Raw genomic sequence first — 26,687 nt, forward strand, 5'->3', positions numbered from 1 at the left:
AGTTGTTCTTATTCAAGTATACATTTTTTTCCCGCGCATATATTCCCCGCGCCCCTCGCACCAAATCACTACAGCAACCGCAGTGTTTTGCCGCTCGTCGCGACCTTTCGGCGCTCTGTGTGACAGCTCCATTTGCAACGCCCCCTCCCCGCCTCGGCTTTCGCCTCGGTCTCTCCTGTCATTCTTGGCGGCAAAAAAAAGCTGGCGCTATTTAGCATTTTTTCCGCTCTTCCGTATAACCTCGTTCGTTGAGGTTTTGTGTACTTAAAGGGCAAAGTTTTGCGCTTGGCATTTGGGCGGCGTCCGCAGGCACGTTGAAGGGCCGGAAATGCCTGGCGTGTTTATATCGGAACGAGAGCGGCGGAAAGTCTGCTCCTTCCCACCGTGTGCCCGATAGCTGAAGGCCGCCGGCGAATATGAAATCGATGCGAGATCGGGGCACGATGCAAAACGCGTACAGCCAAGCACTGTTGTCGACTGACTTGTTTCCTCCTTCGTTTTCTTCTTAATTTTACGCTTCGGTCTCCTGGTTACGCTTCGGTTTCCACGCACGCCGCACATGCCTTCTCCTACGCGCTTGCTGTGCCGCTTCGTGGATGCGTGCGGTTAAATTGGTTTATAGGTTTTTACTGAAGCTGGAGCAACGCAGCGGACGATGAGGCACTGCGTCAGGTAGAACTTTTTGCTGGGCTAGTTGGTGCATGTTACTAAGAATTGAAGCGCCAACAGAGACAAGACGTAAGAAGTGACACGGGCAAGCGCTTACTGACAACTGATTTTTTTATTCAGGGAAACACGCAATATATAGGCGAACAGTACCGGTGATAATCAGAGGCGGTAAACGTCACATGGTGTATAGGGCCATAAAAGCGATATAAGACGCATGGTGAATATGTAAAAACGATAAAAAAGAGCAATGGCAAATGGTGTACAGGCCACATGAAAAGGAAAGTATAAAAGGTTTTTAAAAACAAACATGAATTTCAGTCTTTTAGGCATGCGCAGATGCCAGTAGAGGGCTTCGAATGGACTTCGGCCACTCTTAATCGCCGCCTAAACCAATAGAATACACGGGCATTTTACGCATTTGGAACGAATCAAAATAGGGTTGCTGAGACCGTGTACTACATACAGAATGGGTTATTGTATTTAATTCAGATCATTTATTGATTGAATAGTTTATTTATTTATTTATTTATTTATTACGTCCAAAACGACCCAGGCGTAGTGAAGAGCCCCAGGAATTTCGACCAACTAGGGTTCTTTAACGTGCACTGACATCGCACAGTACACGGGTCTCTAGAATTTCGCCTCCATCGAAATTCGACTGCAGCGGTCGGGATCGAACCCGCATCTTTCGGGTCATCAGCCGAGCGGCATAACTACTGAGCCACCGCTGTGGGATCAGTTGGAGCAAACTAACTGGGACCTAATCAGAAGCATTTGGCTAATTAATGTCCACAGGTATAATTGGACGAGCTATTCCAGGCGTTCCTCATAGTGCTGCGTTGCTTTAGCACATAGAAATCAATAAGTCAGTCAGTCGATCTATCACTTGCTTGATTACAAGGAATAATAGGGAAGAGTTTCGTATGTCCCCCAATTATAAGCGATAGCAGGCTGTGAATGAATGCTGTCGTGTGCACCCGGTGCTGAGAACGGCGATCCTGTCACTAAAGCCGTCGTCTGGCTCCACAAAGACGCGCGGTGTTGAAACGCGGTCGGCGCTTTTGTAACGTCCGACTGTGCACCTGAAGACTCTTTCTTTGGCAGCCGCTCTCATTGTCAAGACGTATTGTATACGTCTTTGAAGGCCGCGTTTGGTGACTGCGCCTTTGGCGTGACGACAGTCGCCACAACAAATGCGCGCGGGGCTTTGGGCGATATGCCCCGGTGCCGGCGTACCCTTAACCCGATGCCTGCACTTAATGGCGGTCGATGCGCCGCGTTCATTTTCTAGTGTACCCACTCGGCGCGACGGCCGCCAATGGTTCGATACCCGTATATATATATATATATATATATATATATATATATATATATATATATATATATATATATATATATATATATATATATATATATATATATATATATATATATATATATTAAACAGCGGTTTTGACGAATAACGGCGCGACGTATGCACTCACCACTCTTCTTTTTCTTTCTCTTCGATGCCGTCATGAAGCTTGCGGGACGTGTGCAACGCGATACGGGTGCGTGACAAGCGGAGGTTGCCGTGCATTGCTTTTAAGGCGATAGCATTGTCGGGGAGATTTCCTGCAGTGTCCGGTGTAGTAGCTGATTCCCCGTTATTTGCGGTATGCACGTATAGTCAGGACTCGATGACGTCACCCCTCCGCTATCGTGTCACTCAAGTGGGCGTGGCCCACACGGACGACAGCTGTACCACCCTCCATTGCACCCGTCCCTTGCCTCCGAGCAAAAACGCCTGCTCGCAGGGTCATCTGTATCGTCGCCGTAATCGCAAAAACATCATCATTATCATAATTCGAATTGTGTGCCAGGTGGATCATTGCGCTTCAAGTGGTGCGTGGACACACCGTGCTCCATTCTTATTGGTCGGAAGGTGATGTCATACCGAATTTGAGACATCGCCGAGTTTTCTGTTATGGTAGGTGTATATATACGTAGTTATATTACTCGACAGGGGGACGCGGGTACGGTTGCTACTGCCACTCCCCTGCGCGATCGGAGAGGGTGTAGTGGTGGGAAGTTTTCTTCTTTTGCGCACAGATGGCGCTGCACATGACGCCATGCATCGCGCTGTGCACCGGAAAAAAAAAAAAGCTGAGCATGGTGGCAAATGTCATCATCCCGTTTCAAAGGGGACGCTCCTACCATCCATCCATCGTAGACTCGCAACACCGTGTTTACGAGCAATATGGGGCTCTCGCGTACCCTAATGGCTGTAGGGTGCCTGGATGGGCCAGTGCCGCGCGCTCATCGAGGCACCCTGCCGGAGGCGGCCGGGGTATCGACGGGGCGGTGCTACGGTGCGCGGTTCGCTTATCACGCCATTTGGGCACAGCCTTGCATGCGGAGGAGCTGTCTATAGGCTGCCTGGTTTGAACCACCGTATTTACGAGCAAATGTGGGACACGCGGCATCATGTCGGGCTACCCGAGGAGCCTGTCCGATTTGGATTAACACCAAGCCGATTGAGCGTCTAAACATGGGAGGTATGTACGGCATCACTGTGCACATTTGCCTGGCGTTTTAAAAACATGTCAGGTTCGAAGTGACGTTGCGCACTTCTTCATATGCTCTACTTAGAAGCACTCGCCAGCTGTTAACGAAAGGCCGCCTCCATAGGTGTGCTGTGAAATGAAAAAAAAAATTGTAAAAATTTCTTTACATATGTTTCTATGGGCCACGCTCTCGTCCGGTTCCCCCACCTGGTGGGAACCTCTCACACACATATTGGGGTGTTTTAAAATTTCACCGCCTTTGAAATGACGTTGCGCACTTTCACATTCTGCTGTATGTACTCGGATCTTGTTAACAAAGCGATGACCTCGTAGGTGCACTGTGAGATCAGAAAATTAGTGTTAAAGCTTTTCTCCACCCGCATGCGTATAGACCGTATCCCCCGCCCCAAGCTGTTGCTCCCCCACTTGGCGAGAACAGCGCCACCGCATCGTGCTTACGTCACAGATCGATGTTAGTCGATATTGCGTACATAAAGTTTGATTGCGTAGCTGGTAGGAAACTATTGGTGTGTTCATAATTGCTGTTTTTATATACGACTATGTATTTGACTCACTTTGTTGCCAGTGCATCCAGACACGCAGAGTACAGTTTTCTCCGATGCTGCAGTTTTTGTTTTTGCAAAAGTGGTTTTCTCATCCCATGGGCAGCCATGATTAAGAGTGTGTGCATCCACAAAATCTTCAGGGCTCCTGAAGAGTGGCCAACCCTTGGATGTGCTGCTGCTGCCTTGTGTGTTGCTTTCGTGCACATTGGTAAAATACGTGCGACAAGTAAGTTGTCCGGCGAGTTGGTGACGGTATTCCGTAACTGCAGCGCGTTGAACGGAACACAGAAGAAAGGAACAGGCAGGGACACAACACAGCGCTGACTCGACTGAAGTATCTATTGACTGATGACCAGTCGGAATGTGTACCCAAATGGCGGCAGAAATGGAAAGCAATACGCACAAGTCAAGCGTGAGAAGCAAAAAATACCGAGGTAAAAAAGGCGCAATGATGAGTCAGGATAGCACAAATGTTGGGTAAGGATTTCTGTTATGTATCATGCTGCACGAACATCGTAACTAATCCTGCGCATCAGTTTGCTGTGAAAATGTGGCTGCAGCCGCCAGCCCGATCCCGGTTCAAAGTGACGCCATATGAAATCCATCCATACATTCGTGCGCCACGATGGTCTACGCTTAGCATCCGCGTTGTACGTCGGAGCAGGTTGCTAATAAGCGCTGTGAATGGACTACGGAAATCATGCTAATAAACGGGTTAAGCTAAGCGTGCAGCTTTTCGCCGCGCTCGTGCTCTTAAACACGGCTGCCGCTGTGACTTCAATGCAATTAACCCGTCTACATGGGGAACTTGCGCTGAAGTTTGCGGTGCCGATTGCAGCGCCATGCATAACACACTGCCTAGCGAGAGGAGCAAGCAGTTTTGGGTAGTACTATCTATTAGTACTTTTCCGCGCCACCTTCAGGCGCTTATTGGCGTGACCCTCCGCGCTCTGTCGAAGGCGTACATGCCGTGCGTCAGCTATCTGGGCTACGCCGATAGAAGCTAGGCAATGAATGCTGTCAGCCAAACGCGGGTATCTAATCGCGCAGAATGTGTTCTCGCGCTTGCAGCGGCCCAAGCGGCTGACAAAAGCAGTTTTGAGTCACCGAATGGAACAATTGCAGTGCCACCTTGGCAGCGCAGGTTCCCCATAGATCTTGCCTCCTGCCGATATTCGCTCTTGCTTGTTGAACACAGTGCCTGATAAAAACGACCGAGCGATAAAAATGGATAGAAGTGAATTACTGACGTCACGGAGACGAATATTCTCGCTTCTGCCTGCAGTGGAACGAGTTTTTTTTTTTTTTTTTGGCGCGATAAGGCATGCAGGCTGGTTGATACGAACTCATTTCGAAAACGTTTTTTTTTTCTTTAACTGGGGAAGGTGCGACGATAATACATGGACGTAACGCGATGTAGAAGGATACGACAGGCACGGGGGTCAACGGGAGACGCGGTATCTCGGCGAACTGAACGACAGACCACTCAGCGCTGCATGTAGGATATGCGCCGTCCAATGTACGCCCACTGCCTCGCTGATGTCATGCACAAGGGGATTCTGGGCGATAGCAAGCGTTAGTCCCCAGCGCGGTAAGCCCGTAACTCATATGTGTACTGATGAATTAGAACTCCTGGGTTATTATTAATTTTTACCTGCGCACCAATAACTGCTCCTGGAAAGTTTAGTGTTTATAGCGATAACCGTATCGTCAGCAATGTTTCCTCGGGATCGGCCGAAGCTGATAGCATAGCGGTGGGCTTATTGTTTCGCCCGTTGCACGCTTCTTTCCACCTATTCGGAGTGTCCTCATCGATGGTGGTGGACTTAGTGGCGGGCCTCGTTGGCGAGGTTCGCTGATAGCATTCACTTCTTGCCGGCCCTTCTCGCTCAGTTGTCCGCGTGTGTGGTGTGTTCGGAGGATACATTGGCTCCTCAGCAGCGGGAACTGCCCCTCGGTTCAGCCGTTCGCCGTGTGAGCGCGGTGCGTATATGCATGTGCGAGCTTGCACTGCTTTTACGACGCGCAGGTGCAAAACGGTTCCTTGTTGATTGATACTGACGGATATTTCTGCCAGTTCTATACGCTTGGGAGAACGGTGAAAAAAAAATAAATGAGTTTTTCTTTTATTTTTTAAATGTACACTTCGAATTCATTCTGACGATTGCCGCGTCGCCCGATTTTTCCTAGTAATGCTTATTGTTCGGTCGAGGCCGGCACTCCTACAACTCTGCGAATCTTTCGTTAACTGTTCTCGTTTACAGGTCGTTAAACGCTGTAACGGTGACGTGTGCAATTTTATGGCTAGAATCTATCCCCTCTTCCCTCTCTCCCTGGCGTTTGTTTCGTTATTTTTGTTGTCAGCGCGAGCGTACCTGTGTGTGAGCGCGCGGGCAAGCTTGGGTGGAGTTCGCAGAGAACATTGGTCTGCTCTGGAAACTTCGAGATCGAGACCTCGATGACGTTCGGCCTTCGTCGGGGATCAGGCCAGAGGGTGAGGCCTTTGAAGCGACATTCCGTCCTCGCGGTGGCATGTTTTTCGTGAGGGCTTGCCGCAAGCGCCGTTTGTGCTGACATACGCGAAGGCATCGGAGAGCAGCAGAACTGCATCAAAAGGGCCGGTGATGTACCATAACAGGAACAAACGCAGACGTGCAGATTCGTGGCTGCGGTCAGAAAACACTGTCGAGCAGTCGATCGGAAAATGAGCCAACGGGCAGGCGTTGCGCATGTGGGTCTCGGCCGATGCCTGCGTAGTGTAATATAGTTCCGCGTACGCCCTTTACCTGAAAATAGCATTGTACTTTCGCTGTAGACGCCTTCTGCATTTTTGACAACCACATTTGTCTTTAATGGTTAGACGACTAGGACCTCCCTACTCCGACTTATAAGTGCATTTCGCCCGCCTCCTTGGGCAAGCATTTGGATATGGAACGGAAAAAAAAAAAGGCTCCCGGAGACACGCTTGAACTGTTTGATGATCGGCGGGAAAACAAAACATTCGCGACCAAACATAGTTTTGCTCGACGACAATCAATCAATCGTTTATCTTGCAGAATGAGATGAAGTGTCTCTGGCATACAGAACAGTTGCTTTCACTATTACGCACTGCCCGTACCTGTGGCCCAGGTTTGAGTCTAGGTTTGCGGCGCAACGCACTCATCGTCGGGCATTCCCTTCCCCGCCGCCCTTTCTCTGCGCCGGCTCACCTTTCCTTCTGCGGCGTGGACGCTTGTCGCGCCAGATGCTCGTAGCCTTTGCCATAACGCCGGCGTCTGCGTACTGCGCTAAGGGCTGCTACGGCTGCTGCCTTTCATGCCCCCCCTCTCTCTGTTCGAAGCGGTTCGCGGCGAGTATTTACGGTCGAGGTGGACACGCGTGCCTGCTGCAGCACCCCGGTTCCAATGCGTCGCCGCTCCCACATGCCTCGAGCGCGGTGCGTGCATAATGTGCCTACGAGCTGCAGGAGAAAAAAAAAGGTAAATAAACAAATGTCCGCTAACAGACGACTGTGTGAAAGCATTTCTTGAGTTCCCAACTGCACCGGGAAGATTGCTTTCAGTGCGGGTGACACGCGGCTTCACTATATACAGGTACGACAGGGCTGAAGAGCAGTGATAAGGCAGCGCTGCCTATCGGATTGGGCCACGAGAACGGGGCACTGTCTCGAAAGGTGGCGAAGATTGTCAAGTGGCCGCACCCTTTGAGCTGACGAAGGCGAAAGCAGCGAGAACAACGATTGGTCGAATTCGCGGAATGTTACTCGCGCCTGCAGTAAATGTGGCTTTTAAAATGCGAGCAGTAATGCGGGTGCGGTGTGAGTTAAGGTTTCGTCTGGCTGCGCTCATCCTTCTTAATTCCATCTCATTTCGTTTGTTCCTCCGCGTGCGCTGTGGCCGTTCGACGCTTGGGTGTCGACTCTGTCAATTGGCGTAAAGCTTCGCGCTGGCATCCCTGCTTGAAAATGGTTCGGTGCATGACGCTGCACTTCGTGTTCGCGCGCTTGCCACGAAGGAGCGTTTTCTCGGCAGTACAGAACAACGCTTCCCTACCGGTGTGCGCAAACGTTGATAATCCGCGCCAAAAACGCTGCGAGCCGTTCGATATGTGAACGTGTGGCGGTCGTATACGCTGTGCGACCACGCCCGGTATGGCACAGCAGAGAAGGCGGGGGGAGCCGCTTAGATACTCGCGTGACACCGCTTTGTATACACACGGTTCCGGGGCAGGGGCATAGGCATATACTGCCATTACGCGGGGCATTTACGCGCTCCCAATGTTTCGCCAACGAGCCTTCGGGTAAAACGCGTCGCTGGCTCGAAGCTGCGGGTCGTTCTCCCTGAAAGAAGAAACAGAAACGGGCAAAAAGAAAATATCGCCGTCTGTATACGATCGCTATTCGTTGCGATGGCATGTGCGAAACACATGTGTTGTGTTATATACTCGGTACACACACGCGGGGCAACTCGGCTGCGATCCACGCCCCCATTCCCTGTTCCCCCGTGCACTGGTTGATGTGTTAGCGTCGCGGGCAGTGCGAATGTGCGCTCGTGGGTCCGAGGGAATGGCTGGGCGGGCGGAATATTCGCCAGCACCAGATTGGCGGGCGGAACTTCCTCGCCCCCATAAAACGTATACAGCTGCTCCGCGGCCGCATTCGGCCGCCCTTTGTTCTGAGCCGTTGACGATCGTGTTCACCAGCGCCGTACTGCTTCGTGCTTGTAGAGAAGGAAGGGTAAACAAGTCAAACACTGAAGAATGGAGTCGATTGAAGAGGTGTTGGGCATGGCTGGTTTTCATGGGCATGGATGGAAACCGGAACGACTCGGTTTGTTTCGTGTTGCTGCGCATCATGCACACGCTTTTCTGTGTTGGGTCGTGGGCGGCCGCGCTGGCGTTTTCAGTTAACGTGGTTTGGCTAACTCGGACACTGCGCTTACTCGAGGCAATCGAATATGGCGTTGTTTTCGGTTGAGGGGCCAAGAAAGGAAAGTGGAGGAGAAAGAAAACGCGGTGACAGCGCAGCCGGACGCATCGCTTTATTTTGTGTCGCTTCCGTGGTACAGAGAACGGCTCGGTTTGTGTACGCATCGACGTCACGTCACAGTATAAGAGTCTAGACACGATGTGATGAACAAGGGGAAGCTGTTGTCTCTTTGTTCATATATTGGTTGCTTACGGTCTCGATATCTTTCTTCCTTTTTCCTTCTTTCTTTCCTTATTTTTCTTTCTTGTTATCGACCCTGTAAGTGTGTCTGTCGTCATTCTTGGAGCCTCAGCCGAGCAACACGTTGAACTGAGTGTGAATCGCAAACTATTTCTGAAGTCCTTTTGAGAGAGTCCTGAAAGGAAACTGCAAAATGTTACAAAGAAACGAGCGGCGGACTCGAGAGCTAGAGGACGTGCTTCATGCCTATTCGTTTTGTGCCTTAGAGGGACAGTAAGGACTCCGTCGATTTGCTACGAGGAAGTGGAGTTGAGAACCTCTGTAGGGGCACGTTGGCTGCTCTTATCGCGCATTGTGACGCATTGCTTTTTTTTTTATAAATAAAAGCGTAACAAACGTGCCTCCATAAATCCGCTTGCATTTACCGCGCTTTCAGCGCGCTGGTGGTGTCATTCGTGACGTCACTGTGAGCAGCCTAATGGTCAGTGGAATGGTTGGGCTTATTCTTGTGACAGAATTCGATCGTCTTGCTTGGCTCGATCTGTTCACGTCGGCTGGATGAGTCGTCGCATAGCCAGCGTGGCGAAGAGGACACTGCGTCGCGTTATTACGTCACTCGAGCAGTTCGCGCGAGCGCCGACAGCGTCGCCTGGGGTCTTTCCTCCGTTCCAGCGTCTTATAAATGCACTTGGAACAGGCTCGAAGGGTCGAATGGTGTGTTGTTCTTATGGCTCGTACAGCTTACAGCCACAATATAAATTCAGTTTGGTGTCCTTTAAAAAGGTGTACCTTGTTACCACGGGTCATCGAATTCTCCAAGCGTATTGATAGTTAAAAAATAAACCGAGCCCGAAGAAAGCCGCATGACGTCTCAAGACGAGCGCAGAAAGAGCCGGTAAGTGTCAAAAGCCCTTCGGTTACTCGTGCGGCCTCCTCCGCATGGTTTCCACAGCGCGAAGGTAATCCTCACGTAACGAGCGGACCCCCACTCGGCAGCTGTCGGTGCGCGAACGCCGTGCATGTGCTTTCCCTGTGCGATTTCCCTCTTAGCTGCAGGTGAAAGCGTCCTGGCGACGTATAGCTAGGGCAGCCTTGTTCTGTGGTCGATGTCGGGGTAGGTTGCCTTTCTCGGGGGGAAGCCTACGGGAACTGGCGCTAACAAAATCAACAGCGCTCGGCTCGTGTGAATGTCGACGCGTCCTTCGTGCGACGATGAACGAAGTAAAACCGCCTGAAAAGTGGCGACACTGTGGAGCTGGCTCTGTTTATGTATGTAGCATATACATTTTGATGCGGCAGTATTACGAGGGCCATGAAGGCGAAAGCTGTCCGCCCTTACAAAGATTTCTTTAGACAGTCTATAGACTGTTCGTAGAGTTCTGTCTATAAAATCTGTAGCCTCTCTACAAATTCTATAGGCAATACAAATCCTATAGACAGTCTATAGGCAATCTATAGCTTATGGTCATACACTTTTGGTAAAATTTTGTCTGTAGACTGCTTATACACTATGAATAGACAAAAAGAAATATCTATAGGAAGGTAATAGTCTATAGACTGTCTACAGAGCATTTTTTTAAGGGCGGCGTCTGTGTGAAGACTCCACTCCAGGTGGCAGTTAGAGAGAGAGAAATCGCCCTCTTCCCTCGTAGGGGAGGGGAGGGAGAGGTTATAGACTGAGAATTACTCAGCAAAAATGAATAAAATAAGCGATGGTATAAGAATTGGAATAGATTGGTGAGTGAAATGCAGTGGAATCAGAATCGGGATAGACAGGCGAGCGAAAGAAAAATGCTGTCGCATTTCCCTCCGCATCAATCCAACTGATCGCCCCTGAAATTTTTAGCTCATTTTTATGCGCCGTTATTCACCGGTTTTAGTCTCTCTTTTTTTTTAAACGCTTGCAAGTCACAAGTTCTCGTCCATCCGCGCGCGGTGTATGCGCGATTCTGAGTCAACTGTTGCGATACCGAATATAGTCGAGAGGAGATCTCGTTCGAGATGTTAGAAAAAATCAACTCTTCCTCTCAGGGGGAGCCGCGTGTTGCGTAACTCGGGTATGTTATTTCTTTCTCCGTTCGGTATGCGCATGCGAAGATTCAGGGTGGTTGGTTTTGAATGGGAAATCCCGCCGTGCCCCGGCGAACGCGACCGCCTCGGTTCATCCGCTGCCACGTATACGCTTCTGCGCTCAGACCTATTAGGGGCGGTGGTGTATAACGAGTTACGACAGAGCTTTGCGGGCCGTTCACCCCTTATAGCAGTCACTATAGCGCCAGAAAACGACGCAGTCCTCTTTTTTTTTCGTATTTCGCATTAGTTTTATTTGCTTTTGAGAAAGCGCCCGCCGACTCGGTGCATATACATCGCTTAGGCGGATATTTATCTTCTTCGCTTTAATATTTTTCTCGTGGAAAGAACGACGGTGTTTCCAGCTCCGGCTGCCATGTTGTTTAAGTCTGGAATTCCGAGACGGGGACGGTTGCGGTCTGACTGTTGTCAAGCCATATAAAATCACTGGCCTCGTGCTGAAGTTAGGTCTGCAGGAATCGCGAAGTGCTGCTTCCGATTCATCGAGTTCGTTCAGCGCGCGGGCCGTTTCGGCTGAGTCGTCGCGTTGCCGATGAACTTTTCCCCTAATCGTAACAGTAATTGCCGTAGCTTAAAAACGTTCTCGTGCTAGAGTATTTTGTCGCTCGGCAAAGATTTCATCGAGGTTGAAATTAATCCCAAGTGCTCTTCGCGGGGCTTGCCTGGAAGCCCAGAACGTGGCTTTGACACTTGAAAAGTCTAATTGCGATGACGATGATGGTAATTTTGACGTTGATTGTGTAGAACGGCTACAACAACAAAGAAAACTCATGCGCGAGTGTTTATCTCCCATACCGTGCTAGTCTAGAGGAAGCCGTGTGATTGCCCGAGAGCACCTTAATCTGGGCGGAAGGCAGCGTTCCTCGGAACCGATTCCAGCGGCGGCATAAAGAGACAGAAGGCGATAGCGGACATCACTGACGCTGGGCGTCGTCTAGTGTGCCACTAGGCGCGCGAAACTAGAGGCCGACCCGCGGGCCACGTGCCTTCGTCTCCAGATCCTGCCGCACCCACTGCCGGCGGCTGTCTTCGTACACTGTACCGGCACGGGTCTCCCGACGCTATGACGATATGTCCGTCCGCCTCAGGGACTCGTGGAGGAAGGGGGGAAGAAGCCAGGGTCGTGCGCGCTTCCGGGCCGGAGACGCGTTCGCCGCCGGAAGTATCTCGGCGCGATGCGATGGCCGGCGTGTGTGTGCCTCGTGCGGTCTGTAGGTTGGCGACGTACCAGAAGGCCACACGCGATAGAGAGCGTGTCACGGACCTATCTGCATTGACGTTCGCTCTGGCGTCGTCGCCGCTGTAAGCGGGGCTGCAGGACGTCTCGCGTGACTTCTGGCCGGTGTGCATGCTTACTAGAGACCTAGCTCCTTTTTGCTTTCATTGCGCCGACCCCTTCGCCCCCCCCCCCCCCCCTCGTCCTTCCCCTAATGGTTATTTATAGGTTAACTCTGTCCCTTGGTGATCACAAAGCGCAGGCGGTCTGCGGCGGTAGGCTTCTCTGCGCGGCTTTCTGGGGAAAGGGGTACTTTGCCTTTCAGCTGTGGTGTTGTGCTAAGAAGCGCGTGGCTTTCTCGAAGGAGCTGAAGCGTGCGGAAAGAGTCGGAATAAGGCGCGCTGGTAGACCCGCTCTGGCTTCAGTAAAACATGTAGAAAGGGAGAAGTCAAAAGGTGGGGTAGGCTGAGGGAAAGGAAGGGATAAAAGGTAAAGGGAAAATTTTCGTGCAGAGCACGTCGTGCGGCATCGCATAGCTATACAGAAACGCGCTGTTAAATTTGATGGTTTGCAGGGTCTTGTTTCGAGTCGCTCTTGCTCTTCTTTACTGTCTCCTTTTGTTTTAATTTTTTTTTTTCTGTCGGCGCTGTACGCGTAACTTTAGCGGCTTTTCGACACCGCGCGACCGTAATCCTTCCGGCGCAGCGTTCATCCATGGTGCAAGAGGCAGGCAGATGTGCCGCGGTTCTGTTTACCGCGCCAATAGTCTAGCTAATGGATCGCCGAGTGCCCTCTTCACAACGGCGCCGGTGGAGTCACACGTTTCATTCACCGCCGCTCTACGCTACTTGCGCCGACCAAAAAAAAAAAAAGACAGCTAGAAGAGAATGGCAAGAGGGAGAAGCGGCCGCTCCGTCTCGCACTGGCGCGCACTCGCTTGCGCCTACGCATCAACACAGCACCCGAAATAGCTGGCGCGAGGCCGGCTTCGGTGTGTGCTCCCCCGTTCGGACGAGCGGACCTGCATAGTAATTGTTCTCTTCCCGTAGCACGCACTCACGCACGCTTGGACTGCCCCCCCCCCCACGCACACACAAAGCGACACTGCCTTGATCTCCGCAAAGCGCTTGCAAGCGCGGACGCCGTCGCGAACGTGTTGTTGCGGGCTGTGCACTGTGCTGCTGCAGAGGTGACGACGAAGCCGTTTTCATTCGACGAGAGAGCTTCTCTCTCGCTCTCTGGGGACTTCGGTGGCGGTTCATGCCCCCGTTCACGATTCTGTGGGGCAGCGGCACGTACTACTCACTACTACTACTACGCCGCTTACTGCTACTGTGGGAAAGGGGGGTCCGGAGAGGCAGAGAGATGCTGAGTGGCGCCGCGTCCTTCCGCTGCGTTAAGCGCTCGGGGTTTCCGCGGCGGGACTAATGACCGCACGCGCGTTTGGCCGAACTAAGCGGAGCACGCACACACACGTATACGCACAGTGGAGGAAAGAGGTGGTGTGGAAGGCGATCCCGGGGGTTTAATCTTTCATTCGGGTCAGGCCACCGAAAAAAGCCCTTGCGCGACAGTCTCGGCCGCTTAAAGTGGGCCTGTGTGTGTGTGCAGGTCGGTTGGCCGGCGAGTGCTATTTTGTGCCACTTTGTACACGCTGTGCTTGTCCCGGTTCGTCGCTTTTATTGGTGCTGCGGTTCGGTGTTTCTTTCTTCTGTCTCTCTCTCGCCGTAGAGGATCACCCCTAGCACTCGAAAATCGGCTCGGCGATGGGGACACTGTTTGCTGCGTGGGCGCAAGCGGTGTTTTTATGTGTGCGTGCGTGACGCACAATCGGAGACGGCCGCCGGCGTGCGATAACGCAACACCCTCTGGGTTGTGTCTGATAATGCGCACGTTCCTCGTCTCTCCTTTGGTGTGCAGCGCGACGATTTGTGGGTTAACGACGACACCGCGGCGCAGCGGACGAGAGGGTGAATCTCTGGGAGAGGAGCGTATCAACTGTCTTATCTCTCACCATCTCAGAGTTGTAACGAGGCCAAACCGAGTGTTTTTCCGGAGTCCTTCGATGGTTCCAAATACGAGCGGGTCATAAAGTGGCGAGCTCATTGGTAGAGATCGTGTATGAAGGCTGTTGCTTTGGACCCAACCTACCGTGACTAAAGTGCTTCCGATGTGATTTCTTTTTCAGGAAGGTTTATTTACATACGTGAGCATAGCCGCCCAAATGGCTTCTCTACACAGTGTTGTCACTTCTGGAAAGCAAGCGACTGTCGCATCGGAAAAAATTCTTTTTTTTTTTTTTTAGCCGGGACCCGCCGCGGTGGCTCAGTGGTTAGGGCGCTCGACTACTGATTCGGAGTTCCCGGGTTCGAACCCGATCGCGGCGCCTGCGTTTTTTATGGAGGAAAAACGCTAAGGCGCCCGTGTGCTGTGCGATGTCAGTGCACGTTAAAGATCCCCAGGTGGTCGAAATTATTCCGGGGCCCTCCACTACGGCACCTCTTTCTTCCTTTCTTCTTTCACTCCCTCCTTTATCCCTTCCCTTACGGCGCGGTTCAGGTGTCCAACGATATATGAGACAGATACTGCGCCATTTCCTTTCCCCAAAAACCAATTATTATTATTATTTTAGCCGGCATGGGGCCGAATATATATATATATATATATATATATATATATATATATATATATATATATATATATATATATATATATATATATATATATATATATATATATATATATATATAATTGGTTTTTGGGGGGGAAGGAAATGGCGCAGTATCTGTCTCATATATCGTTGGATCGCAAGGAGTGATTTTTACCGTGCCGGTGCTGAAGTTTTGAACTGACTTTTTTGGGTGGTGGTTTTCCTTTCCTTCATTCATTCATTTCGGTCTTCTGCTAAACGGTCCGTCTTGGAAAACGAGAGCGTTGAGACGCCAACCGAACAGCTTTATTCCAGCCCAGCGAATGCCGGCACGAGCACAAGACGCGTCCCAGCCGCCGGGAGCCTGACGCGTGGCGCACAGCCAAGCCAAGCCACGCAGACGGCCTAGCCACTACATGTGGCTACTGCCTATAACAGTCTGTCGCTGCTGTCGTAGTAGTGAATTAAATTATAAATGCATCTGGAGTTTTCAGCCTCATCCCTGAGGGAGAGGAAGAGACCGCGATATATATATACCCCCCCACCCCTCCCCTCCCCGCCGGCAATGTGAGTGCTACCTGGGTCGTTTGCATTTTCCAGCAGCAATTTATTTCCCCTGTCTCTGTCTTGGTACCATTACTTCAGCATCTTTTTTCCTCTTCTTGCTACTGTGTTGTCGACTCCTTTAGCGACTGCTAGGACGGCGAGTGTTGCGATATATTAGACAAAACTTGTGTCAATAATTTTTTTGTTTCCGTGTTTCGTTCTATTTTAACGATAGCAGGAACGGAAGAACCCCGCCTTGATGATTCCAGAAGCGGTATTTTCTTTTCACTTCATTCAGCCGCGCAAAAGAGAATGCTTTTTCTCGAGGGCCTGCAGCGGAGCGATGAGGCGTAGCCAACGGCCTTTGTTCTCGTGCGCGCCTCGCAAATGAGCCGGCTTGTGCGCGCGGCCATTTGTTTTGCCACCCTGCGCGGTTTCTCGGGAACCTCAGCTGGGTGCAGTTTTTTTTTTTTTTCCATTGTGCAACGCGCTTCGACATTCCGCGGCAGCCAGGGGTCGTTCCATTGCGCCGGGAGAATTTGATGGATAGATTTAATTAGGCCCCTTCGTTTGGGCTCATCAGCACAGCGCGCGTGTAGACGTCGCTTTTTTTCTTTCTTTTTTTTTCCCCGTGCAAATGCCGTGCCACTCTCCGGCCGCTGGAACTGAAATTGTGAGCTCTGACATTGCGCATCCCTAGTGACCTCCAATTGGCCTCGCATTGCTTTGCTCTGGCCGTCCTCTAACCTTACTTGAGGAGACTCGATGGGTTTGTGTTGAAGAGAAAAAAAATTGAGTGTCGCAATAGTTTGCTCTCGCCTACATAGTGCAAGGTTCGTTGCAGTGCGAAACGATCAACGGGGCGCCGCGTGTTGTCTTGGGAAATTCGTGTGGGAGAGCGATCGAATCGTGCGACGGTGAATAATTCAGGAAACAGTGATGACTCGGAGGCGTATTCTTTAACAAACAGACAAGGAAAACTGTATTGACTTTACGGATACACAAATAGGGGTCAGACGGAACACCCGGCACAAACGTCTCTCTTCCTTGCCGTCTAAGACGCCACTGTCTTGCCGAGAGTCCGAGGGGCCCGGCCGCATTCAGCTGCACCCGGCCGTTTCGCTGCCCAACCCGCCTCCCGGGCGCCGTCGTCGAAACCCATTCCTGGGCCAGACACCGGCGCTCCAAAAACTGGGAGTGTACCGCACTGCTCCGGTGCCCAATGGCACCCCGTCGCGCACACGTGCGTAGGAAACACACGCACACGCACACACAAAACTCAGAAGAGGGTACACGGGCGACGAGAAACACAGGCAGTAGTAAACGATGCCGTTCGTGGAAGACGCACTCTCCCTTCCCCAAAAAAAGACAGAATACACAACAGCGCGTTTAGGACTTTTCGCGGTGTCGTAACCTCTGCAATCTCCGTGATGTGAAGGCGTGGCAAATATCCGACAGATCAGAGGAGTGCTCCAATTTAGCATCATCATCATCATCATCATCATCTCCACAAGCAGGACTCGAGTTTGTCACTGCAGGATGCAGGACAGAGACCTCTCCCAACGACTCCTGTCTTGCGCCACTTAGCCCATCTCCCGCGCTCTCGTCACTACGTCAGGCACTCAATTCCGGGGGAATTAAATGTATTATCGCGCAAAACCGTGAGGGAAATTAATGAGGCCTCTGCGCCTGAGACCTCGGTGCAAATTAGTTTGCGGGAAGTGGAAGGGAGGGTTGTCTTTGAGAAGAGTTGTCACTTCGTTTTAAAGAAACGCGTCCTTTGCTAGGCTGGCGTGACGCAGGCTGCTTGCTGTCGCCTTGATTTGCTGCGGTCGTTTCTTGGCACTTGTGGCGGTCCGACTGAAAGAGGAGCAATGGCCGCTTTCTTTTTCTCGTCGCGCTCGTATGCCTGCCCGCCGACAGAGGACCTTGGACGCTGACCCTCGTGTGCCCCGGATGCCTAACGTACACTGCTTCGCTCCCTCAGGATGTCGCGGTTGCGCGAGCGGTCGTTGTTGTTGTTGTTCTCCTCCTCCTCTTGTGGAGGGGCGCATACCCACGGTGGGCGTTGTGACAGCGACGCGGGCTCCTCGTTCTCTTCTGTCTTCCCGCGTTTATTCTTTCTTTCCTTTTCCCCAAGTGCAGTGTAGCCAACTGAAATCATCTCCCGATTAACCCTCCTGCCCAATCCATGCTCGGGGTTTGACTCATCATCATCATCAGCCTGACCACACCCACGGCAGGGCAAAGGCCTCTCCCATGTCTCTCCAATTAACCCTGTCCTTTGCCAGCTGCGCCCACCCTATGCCTGCAAACTTCCTAATCTCATCCACCCACCTAACCTTCTGCCGCCCCCTGCTACGATTGCCTTCTCTTGGAATCCATTCCGTTACCCTTAAGGACCAGAGGTTATCTTGCCTTCGCATTACATCCCCTGCCCAAGCCCATTTCTTCCTCTTGATTTCGACTATAGATGTCATTAACACGCGTTTGTTCCCTCACCCACTCTGTCCGCTTCCGGTCTCTTAACGTTACACCTATCATTTTTCTTTCCATGGCTCGCTGCGTTGTCCTTAACTTAAGCTTAACCCTTTTCGTTAGCCTCCACGTTTCTGGCCCATATATATTTGGGTACTTGTAAGATACAGCTGCTGTACACTTTTGTCTTGAGGGATATTGCTAACCTGCTATTCATGATCTGAGAGAACCTGCCATATGCGCTCCACCCCATTCTTATCCTTGTAGTTATTTCCCTCTCATGATCCGGATCAGCTGTCAGCCCTAAGTAGACTTTACCACTTCCAGCACCTCGTTGCCAATTGTGAACTGCTGTTCCCTTGCTAGGCCGTTGAACATTACTTTGGTTTTCTGCATGTTAGGGTTGGACTAAAGGCGTTTAATTTCTCCTAGTGTTTGTACGCGTGTGCGATGTGTCGTCGACGCCCATGCACCCCCGCAGTCATTGCAAGCGGCGAGCACCATATCGGAATATTTCGTTTGTTTTCGTTTTAATTGTCAAGAACCTCCCATTTCTCTGGTGCGAAACGAGACGGCGCAGGTGTGCTCACAGCTGTGCGGGTGGGAAAGCTGCCTAAAGAACCAGAACGAAGGTGGATCGTTCTAATGTCATGATTAGGATCCGGGAATCGAGTTTTTATTGGGATGAGTAGCGTCCAGTCCTGTTGTGTTCTTGTGCCTCTCTTGTCCTTGTTCCTTTCGCGCCGTCCTGACATCAACTACAGTCGGTAGCGCCTGGGTCTTGCCGCGACAGTAGGTTTCCGCGACATTCTCGGCAAGGAATCATTGTGACGGAGCCTCACATAGTCATCTTATTTGTACGCTTCGTTACGAAGGCAGTTCGAGGGGTAATAATAATCACGACGGTGGTCGTGGAATTGAAAGGAACGTCAAAGCCATGTCTTTATAAGCGCCTGTAGCCGGCGGCCTCCAGGCGCGCATGTTCCCGGCAGGAGCCTGCGGCCGAGGCAACAATGGCAGCCAGAAAAGCAGCAGCAGCAGCTGCGCCCAACGCATACACGCACATTCTATAGTGCGCGCGCGTGGCACCCTTTTTCTGTTTGCCTCGGGGAGGAGGAACAGACGTGAGCAACCCTTTTGCGTTTAACGGCCGCTCTCCCCCCCCGCCCTCTCCCGTCGCGATGTTTGCGCGTGGCCTCCGCCGTTCAATCGCTAAAAGGCGTCTCGCTCCCGCTGCGGGCCACTTGAGGGCGCGCTGTTTGTTGTGACAGCGACGCCGCCACTGTGGGCTCCGTGCTCTTGTCTCGACGGTGGTGGCGGCCTTCTCCAGGGATGAGGAGGGGGATACTCGGGCCGCGGCAGCTTGCTTGTGTGGGCGCCAGCGGGTGTAGCCGAGCGTGTGCATAGCGCGGATCGCTTCTGCTGTGCTACTCTGTGTTCGGTTTTTGTCCGTTTTGCGCAGTTTCTCTCGCGCGCGCGACGTGCGCGCTTCTGGCGTAGCGAATTGCTTAAGAGTACGAAGGTTAGCGGCGTACAGCATGGGGGCGCCGTTATTGCATTGCGGCGCGAGTGCCGAAGAGATGGATTATTATTGTTGTTGTAACTGTTGACCATATACTTGGAATCTCTAGTATAACCACGGTAAAATACAAGGCCTGATAACGTCTAGCGGCTCCTCGCGCGTCGAGCGGCCGTCACCCGTCCTGATGCTTCCCCGCGCGCACGTGTGTGTTGCGGCAAAAGCAACTAGGCTGTTCGCATCGAGAACCGGTGGGGCCACACTGGTAGGCTGGCAGGCGTATACTTGAAAGGATAGCATCCTAATGGGATAGTCTTTGCTGATTCGCATTACCTGTTGCGCGTTGCCGGGTGCCCGCGACCTTTTCCCAATTGGCCTTGAGCCGAATGTGGATGGACATCTTTTTTTGTGCTAGGTTTAAGCCTCGACAGCACACGTGGGTACGGAAGAAGAGGAAGTAAGTAGGAAAGAAGATTAGCTCCGCTAAAATATATGGCCTTCTGGGGGAAGTGCTGTTCTGCCGCACACATGTATGCTCACAATAGAGCTTCCATTTTGTGCGGCAATGGCCCACCGCGCATTTTCCCCTATTGATTCAGCCCCCAGTGGTTCGATAAATAGCGAGCTTTCAGCATGTCTTTCTAGACGCGCTAAAGAGATGACTTTTTTTTTTACTAGTTTCAGAACGTCCATGAACTCGCACGTACAAACATACCGGACACACTAATGCCGGTTCTTTCTAGTTCCAGTTCTTTTTTCTTCGCTGGTTCGTTCTTTCCATCGATCTTCCTCCCGCCCTACGGCCGGCCGAGCTGGCGTGTCAAGGCACGCGACGTGTTTCTTCCAGCGCGCGACTTCTTAGTCTCGGCCCCTCTCCCCCATTCCCGTTTCCACGCGCGCGGCAAATAAAGAATTAACGTCGCAGGTGGCGGGTATCGACACTGCGCGGTGCAGCTGCCGCTGCAGCCGTGTCCTGCCATTAGCATCGATTGCTGCATTGACCGCACGATAGCGTTCCTCCAGCACCGGCCCCGTGAGCCGTATATATATAAACACGGGGCGCCGCCGTTGTCGGGGTGGTGGCCTCCCTAATGAAGCCCGCTCGCGTTGACGAGCCCCTGTGCCGACGCGTCAGCGACCTTCGTCGGAAGTGGGAGCGATGGTACTGCAGTGCAGGGTCGTACGGCTCGCTCCTAATTAGGGCAAACATTGCGAGAAATCTGACAAACAAGAAAAAAATATAGCGGCAGGGCGCTATCAAAAGCTTTATTTCGATTTTTTTTTCTCGTGTTAAATCAGCTCGGGACGCTTAGCCGTTATGTGACACACGCGGACGCTACACTGTAACCAGAAATAAGTGAAAAGAGAGTAAGCTGTCCTCCAACTCCTTGCTGGTTAGAGTGTAGCGTACGCGTGTGTCACAGCTTACTACCCTTTTACTCCCTTATAGGCGGTTTCGTGTTGAGAGTGTGGCTGCAGACGCACGCTGCCCGCGACTTCTTGGACCGTAGCCAGAGCTGTTTAATCGTGCCCTTTGTGAAATTTTTCATCAAAAAATAGGGTAATGAATAAGCGGCACGTTGATTTGTTAAATTTTCATAGAAACACACGTCCGCTGGCTTCAAAAGCATGCCGCACTATAGTTGGCTTGGCTTCTGCGAGTGATAATCAAACCTGGCTGTTACAAAGCGGCCTCCGATGAAGTGACAGCTGTTATGACTCAGAGTGTTACTCTTGGAACAACAGTCGCGGGGGCTCAGTGGTTATGCAAACGTGCCCGTAAGCTGTGAGGTGTCAGTGCACAATGAACTACTCGAGCTGACCGTAATTTATCCGGAGCTTCCGTAACAACGTTCCTCGTGGCGTACGGTGAGCTTCGTTAAGTCAAACTCCACGTATACCCTTCTGATCTTATATTTCTATGCACGGATGTAACGAAGCCATGTCGGCGCCCGTCCCACTTCGTTAACGTGTTGTTTAGCCGCGTCGACCGCAGCGTTGACCAGCGCACTACCTAGCGGCCGACGCTGCACAGAACTCCGCAGAAAGAGTCTGCCGCGTGTTCTTCGGCCGTCGTGTCTCGCAGAGCATCGTCGTTCCAAGAAGAACCGCGTGGCACGAACGGACGCGTCGTTTCGCAAGGTAGCCAGGCAGACTGAAAAGAAAGACTTGCGTGCAGTTAGGCCAAATGCGAACTGTAGGTGCGCTAGCACTTCGGTTCCGATGCTCGGGTCGATTGTTCACGTATGGAACTTGTTCGGATAGCGATAATGGGTAAATGCCTATATTTGCCGAATTGGTTGGTCATTCTCTACTTAAGGTCAATTCAGAGATCATTGGTAGTCGTCATACCCCTCCTGGCGCAGCGGTTAAGCGATGCGCCACTGCCCTGCGGTGGCAGGTGCTGCCACCGGTGGGGCTTGTGAGACGCAAGTTGCTCTTCCCGAGTAACCTCTCGCCATCAGTCATAGATTGATTCTGCTGCCTGCCATAATGGGCAGGTTCCCAGGCGCGCGTGCGTGTGCGTGCGTGCGTGCGTGCGTGCGTGCGTGCGTGCGTGTGTGTGTGTGTGTGTGTGTGTGTGTGTGTGTGTGTGTGTGTGTGTGTGTGTGTGTGTGTGTGTGTGTGTGTGTGTGTGTGTGTGTGTGTGTGTGTGTGTGTGTGTTTGTGTGTGTGTTTGCGCGCGCGCGCGCACGTGCGTTGTTAAATGCGGGGAATGCCCACTGTAACTCACTGTAACTTCTGTGGCGTAAAAAAATTACGGAATGACATAAAGAGACTACGCTGTCGATACTTGTTTATAGCGGCCGATCACGACCTATACATCCGCTGTCGAGCGTGGAAGGGCCAGCACACTCTTCTCCTGATAGAGTCCTTCTCTTTTATACGGCGCGTATATTTTTTTTTTCCTTTTTTGCGTCGCCCCTGCAAACTAAGCAAATTTCTGTTCCGTGAAAGAGGGACCGAGTTCTTTTACAGCATTAATTTTTTTTTTGTAACGCACACGTATAGCCTCAGCCGGAGCGGCGGCGTTTGCTTCGCGTGTGCCGCAACTCGTGTCACTCGTTGATAGACAGCGCCATCGAAAGTGCGCGTACCGAGGTAGAAAGAAAAAAAAAGAAAGGAAAAGGAGTGTATTCCGCATGGAGTAGTTTCGATCGCGGGCTGACCATCGCGCGCGCGCGCCTTCGGAGGCAGTACAGCTATAACAGTGTCGAGATCTATAAGGCGTCTTGCGCAAGCCGGTTCCATTCTCCGTTTGCCCGCGGCGTTTTCCACGTCCTAAAGTGGAAAAGTGCTCCACTTGCACGGATGTCGTTCCGTCCTTGCGCCGTGTTCCGTCTGCATACACAACTGCGCGCGGCGAAACTCGTCAAGTTAACCGACGGCCGGCAGTGCGAGCGAACGAGGTGATCGCCGCTGCTGCTCACCCGGGTTGCGCAGACAGCGCTCTCTACAGCGTGCGCCCGGTGCCCTACCGAGCGGTGCTGGGCGCCCTTATGCTTGCTTTGGAGATTTATTTTTGCTCACTGCGCTAACCTCGAGCGAGTGCTGTCGTGGGGACTTTTATGTTTGCGTACAGGTGAGGCACTGCATCGGAAGCGGTCCGATGTGAAAGGCGAATAAAATTTAAGGTCTGCGCCCTTCAGACGTTGCACATTGGAGGACGCTGCGTTAATGACGTGATGAAGCACACCATAACAGACTATGGTTCGAATGCAACGTCTCGTAGCGCCGTGAATAAGTCGTTAATTAACAGGCGTCACTTCTTTTGTTTTCTCTCTCTCTTGCCTGGGGCGCTACATTCAAGGGCGGGGGGGGGGGGGGGGTTGTCATGCCGTCGTTGTTGGCTCATTTCAAAGACCACCTATCAGGTGCTATGGAAAACATACAGTTGCCGGTGAAAAGATTACTGGTACGTGACGTGCATGGCGAATGATGTTGGGAATAAAGTTTGAGAGAGTCGTGTGTCTAAAGCTGTTCCTCCCCCTCCTGTGCAGGTTGAGCGGCGGCGCATGCAAGCAGCCGCCGGTGTGCCCTTGCATGGCTGAGGACAGCGGCCAGTCATGGGCTTTGCGTGCTGGGCTCGGGAGGTCCGCCAAGGTGAGAGCCGCCTCCTTCTTTCCTCCTCTGTCTGCCCTGCGCGAAGAGCGAGCATTGCGTTGAATGCGCTCCACCCATATACTGTATGTGATCGTTGTCTTTTGGGATGCATGTATATGGGAATTTTTTTTTCTAGCGACAGCTTTTGCATGGCCGGCTGATTTTGACCGGCGCCGCGGTAGAAAACTTTACTCACGTGGTTGCCTTGTCACATGACTCTCGCTCGTATCACGTGGCCATTCGATCGCTTCTCTCTCCGTTGCGGAAAAAGCGGCGTTGTAAACGACGCGTGCGCACAACAGCTCATCTTGGGCAATGGGGAACTGACGGATTTTTTATAGGTTTTTTTTTCATTGAACTTGGTCCTTTTTGTGTGTGTGCACGCCGATTGACTGAACGTCTACGATGTGGCTACCGTCTTTCGTCGAACAGTGAGCTTTACCGCCACTACGCTTCTCCACTGTTTTGCTGTAGCTTCCAAAAGAAAACGTTTTTTTTTAAGGAATTGTGGTTGGTTATGAGGAAACGAAAAGCGTTGTAACTGTCTCACTTATCGGTGGACACCTCAACTGCGCCGTCAAGGAAAGCAGGAAGATGGGAGTGAAAGAAGGGAGAAAGAGGTGCCGTAGTGGACGGCTCCGGAATACGGCTCCGCTGAAACCGCGCAGCACACGCGCGCCTTTAGCGTTTCTCCCCTATCCAAACGCGACAAAAATTTGGCTGGAAGTTTAGCATTGCTGAGTACGAAATATTGTGAGAAAGCACGCTTTTTGCTGGTGGACGACACAGCTTACTCACAGCGCGATTGTGGTGTCCACTGAGCCGGCTACACTTGCTACTCGGAGGCTTCGAACAGACACATGTACCGCTGAAACCCGGAGAGTGCGGCTAGAAGTGCTCTCGCACTAAAAAAAGAAAAACCCTAGGGAAAAACTAGGAAAAAAGAACGGCTCATTATGCGGGAGCACTTCGGAACCGTCTCTTTACCCCGCTTCCAAAAAAGCAAACTTTCCTCCCACTCTCTCTCTCTCTCGGGAAAGGAAGCTGTTGTCGTGGGGATGTTAGCACTCACCAAGCGGCGTGGAAGATTACTCAGTAACTGCGTTTTGTATATGTGTGCTCCCTGTGCACGGTTTCGCGTCAGCGTTACCCCGTGGGTGCTTCTTACCTTTACCTCCGCCTTCTTTTTTCTTCCGTCTTGGTGATCTTCAAGGATAACCGGGATCCGTGGATAAGGAGTAATGAGTTTCTGTGCGTGTGCTTCGTCGTGTCTGCTGTTTACCGAAGCAGAATGCTGACCGGGCATTTTGTTGCTTTGGATCTGGAAGCATGCTGTCCGTCGCGATCCCAGCGTCGCGCTGAGATGGAACGCTCCTCGCTTGGATTAACGAACGTCGCTGTGTCTGATCACGCTGCCTCGGGGTGTTTGTTTGTGTTTAAAGTTCGTACTGGTATACACACGACAAACGTAGCGCTAACGTGAAACAGTGATCTAACCATTTCAGCGCCGTACGAACGCGAAAGCAAATGCGTCGTATAGTTTTAGGTTTCGGAGACGGTGATGTTAAGCTACCGGAGGGTAAATAATCCGCATAGTAGACGCATGTAGCGGTGCTTGAGCTTTTTTTGTTTTCTTTGCAACGCGGTAGTCGCATTTCTCCTGTACTGCTGAGCTGGAGTCGACGTTGCAATGGTGTCGTTGGCATAGCACCGCGCTTCACACTTATTGGTGAGCGTACAGTGACGTCATTCATGACTTCACCACAACTTGGCACGCAGATTGGTACGCGTGCTACACGCGTAGTGCGGGTACCAGTGAGCGTGGCGTACCAATCAACGCGCCATACTGATTGGTCCGCGCGCAGGGACGCCATGAGGGACAGCATGGTGACGCCGTGCGTTCTTTACCAGAGACGACAATAGACGTTTTCAGCATACCGGAGACGTATACCGGTTTACCGGACCCTCTTGCGCATGCGCAGTGGCGTTGTTGGGGCGAGGGGTAGCCATTGCGCGTGCGCACGAGGGGTCCGGAAAATCGGTATACGTCTCCGGTACGCTGAAAACGTCTAATGACGAATAAGCGACGTATTCATCACTGTAAGAAAATGTCGCTGAATCTCGCGTTGCACAGGCATACCGCCATGAGAGTTTTTTTTATTATTATTATCTGCGAGGAATGTTCAGTAAATGTTGCCTTGTGGGCAGAAACTTTTTCGTTAAGAGGTGAAATGGAAAAAAACGTAACGCATTCAAATAAAATTTAGAACGGCATTTATCCGAAAAGCGCATTGCTCTGGAACACTCCCGCCGCCCTTGCACCAGTCTCTGCATACTGTCGTAGAAGAATCATGGCGGCTATTGACAACAGCAACGTCGCACTGTGCAGGTGACCTCGTCGGACGAGAAACGCTTTCCGTTCAAATGTTGCTTCATCATCTGTCTTGGGAAACTGCCAGAAGTTCGATGGCGCGAGGTACAGGCGGCAGGGTCAAACACCCCGCGCGTGTTTGCACCTACATAGATAAAGTGCGGCACGCGCGTCGAATGCACTACCGCTACGCCTGGCGTGCCTTTGAAAAGCTCTTTGTGTGTTAGCGTGTGAGAACTAGGGAAATCAGTAACGAGTAGCTGCAAGACCTTGTGTCGTTGTCCCTGTAGCAAATGCATGAAAGTGGCACTGAGGGCAACGCCATACAATTTTTTTGTGTGTGTGTGTGTGTGTGTGTGATCAGGGAGGTTCTGATTTGTGGCTTTTTGTGACTATGTAAACGTTCGCTCGGCAGCAGGCAAAATATGTATTATTGCAGATACATTTGTAGTTCAGTATGTAATATTTTCTCCCGCCTCTCGATCGAAACTCGTTACTTAGGTGATGACGTCGAGAAGGTCATGGACTCCGTGATCGGGGGCTGTAAGTGGCTGGCGGTCTGGTCTATAGTCGGATACAAGTCAAGAAAAAAGCGGCTTTTCCACGTCAAAGGACCCCGTTCTAGCCAATGGCGTCGGTCGATTCTCATGCACTTGCTAGTGTGACAATGCAGGGAGGGGTATAGTCTCCTCTCTCCATTGTCACGCCACTCCCTTCATAGTCATGCTACCCAAGCGAGCAGGATCATGAGAATCTGCCGACGC

At 51.7% G+C, this 26,687-nt stretch overlaps 1 protein-coding gene across 4 annotated transcripts in view; it reads left to right on the forward strand.

Annotated features, from left to right (window-relative positions):
* Window positions 1-26,687, forward strand: part of ATP8B (ATPase phospholipid transporting 8B) — a 114,961-nt gene that overhangs the window by 18,501 nt on the left and 69,773 nt on the right. For 2 of the 4 annotated variants that reach the window (XM_077660317.1, XM_077660319.1), the window contains exon 2: window positions 23,450-23,552. In XM_077660317.1, coding sequence (XP_077516443.1) covers window positions 23,516-23,552 — 37 coding nt within the window. In that variant the 5' untranslated portion in view covers window positions 23,450-23,515. Of the gene's footprint in view, window positions 1-5,309; window positions 5,373-5,489; window positions 5,765-23,449; window positions 23,553-26,687 lie in introns of those variants that run through there. The other 2 variants (XM_077660320.1, XM_077660318.1) reach the window with 2 other exon arrangements.

Source organism: Amblyomma americanum, chromosome 3, assembly GCF_052857255.1.
Source record: "Amblyomma americanum isolate KBUSLIRL-KWMA chromosome 3, ASM5285725v1, whole genome shotgun sequence".
Lineage (NCBI taxonomy): Eukaryota > Metazoa > Arthropoda > Arachnida > Ixodida > Ixodidae > Amblyomma > Amblyomma americanum.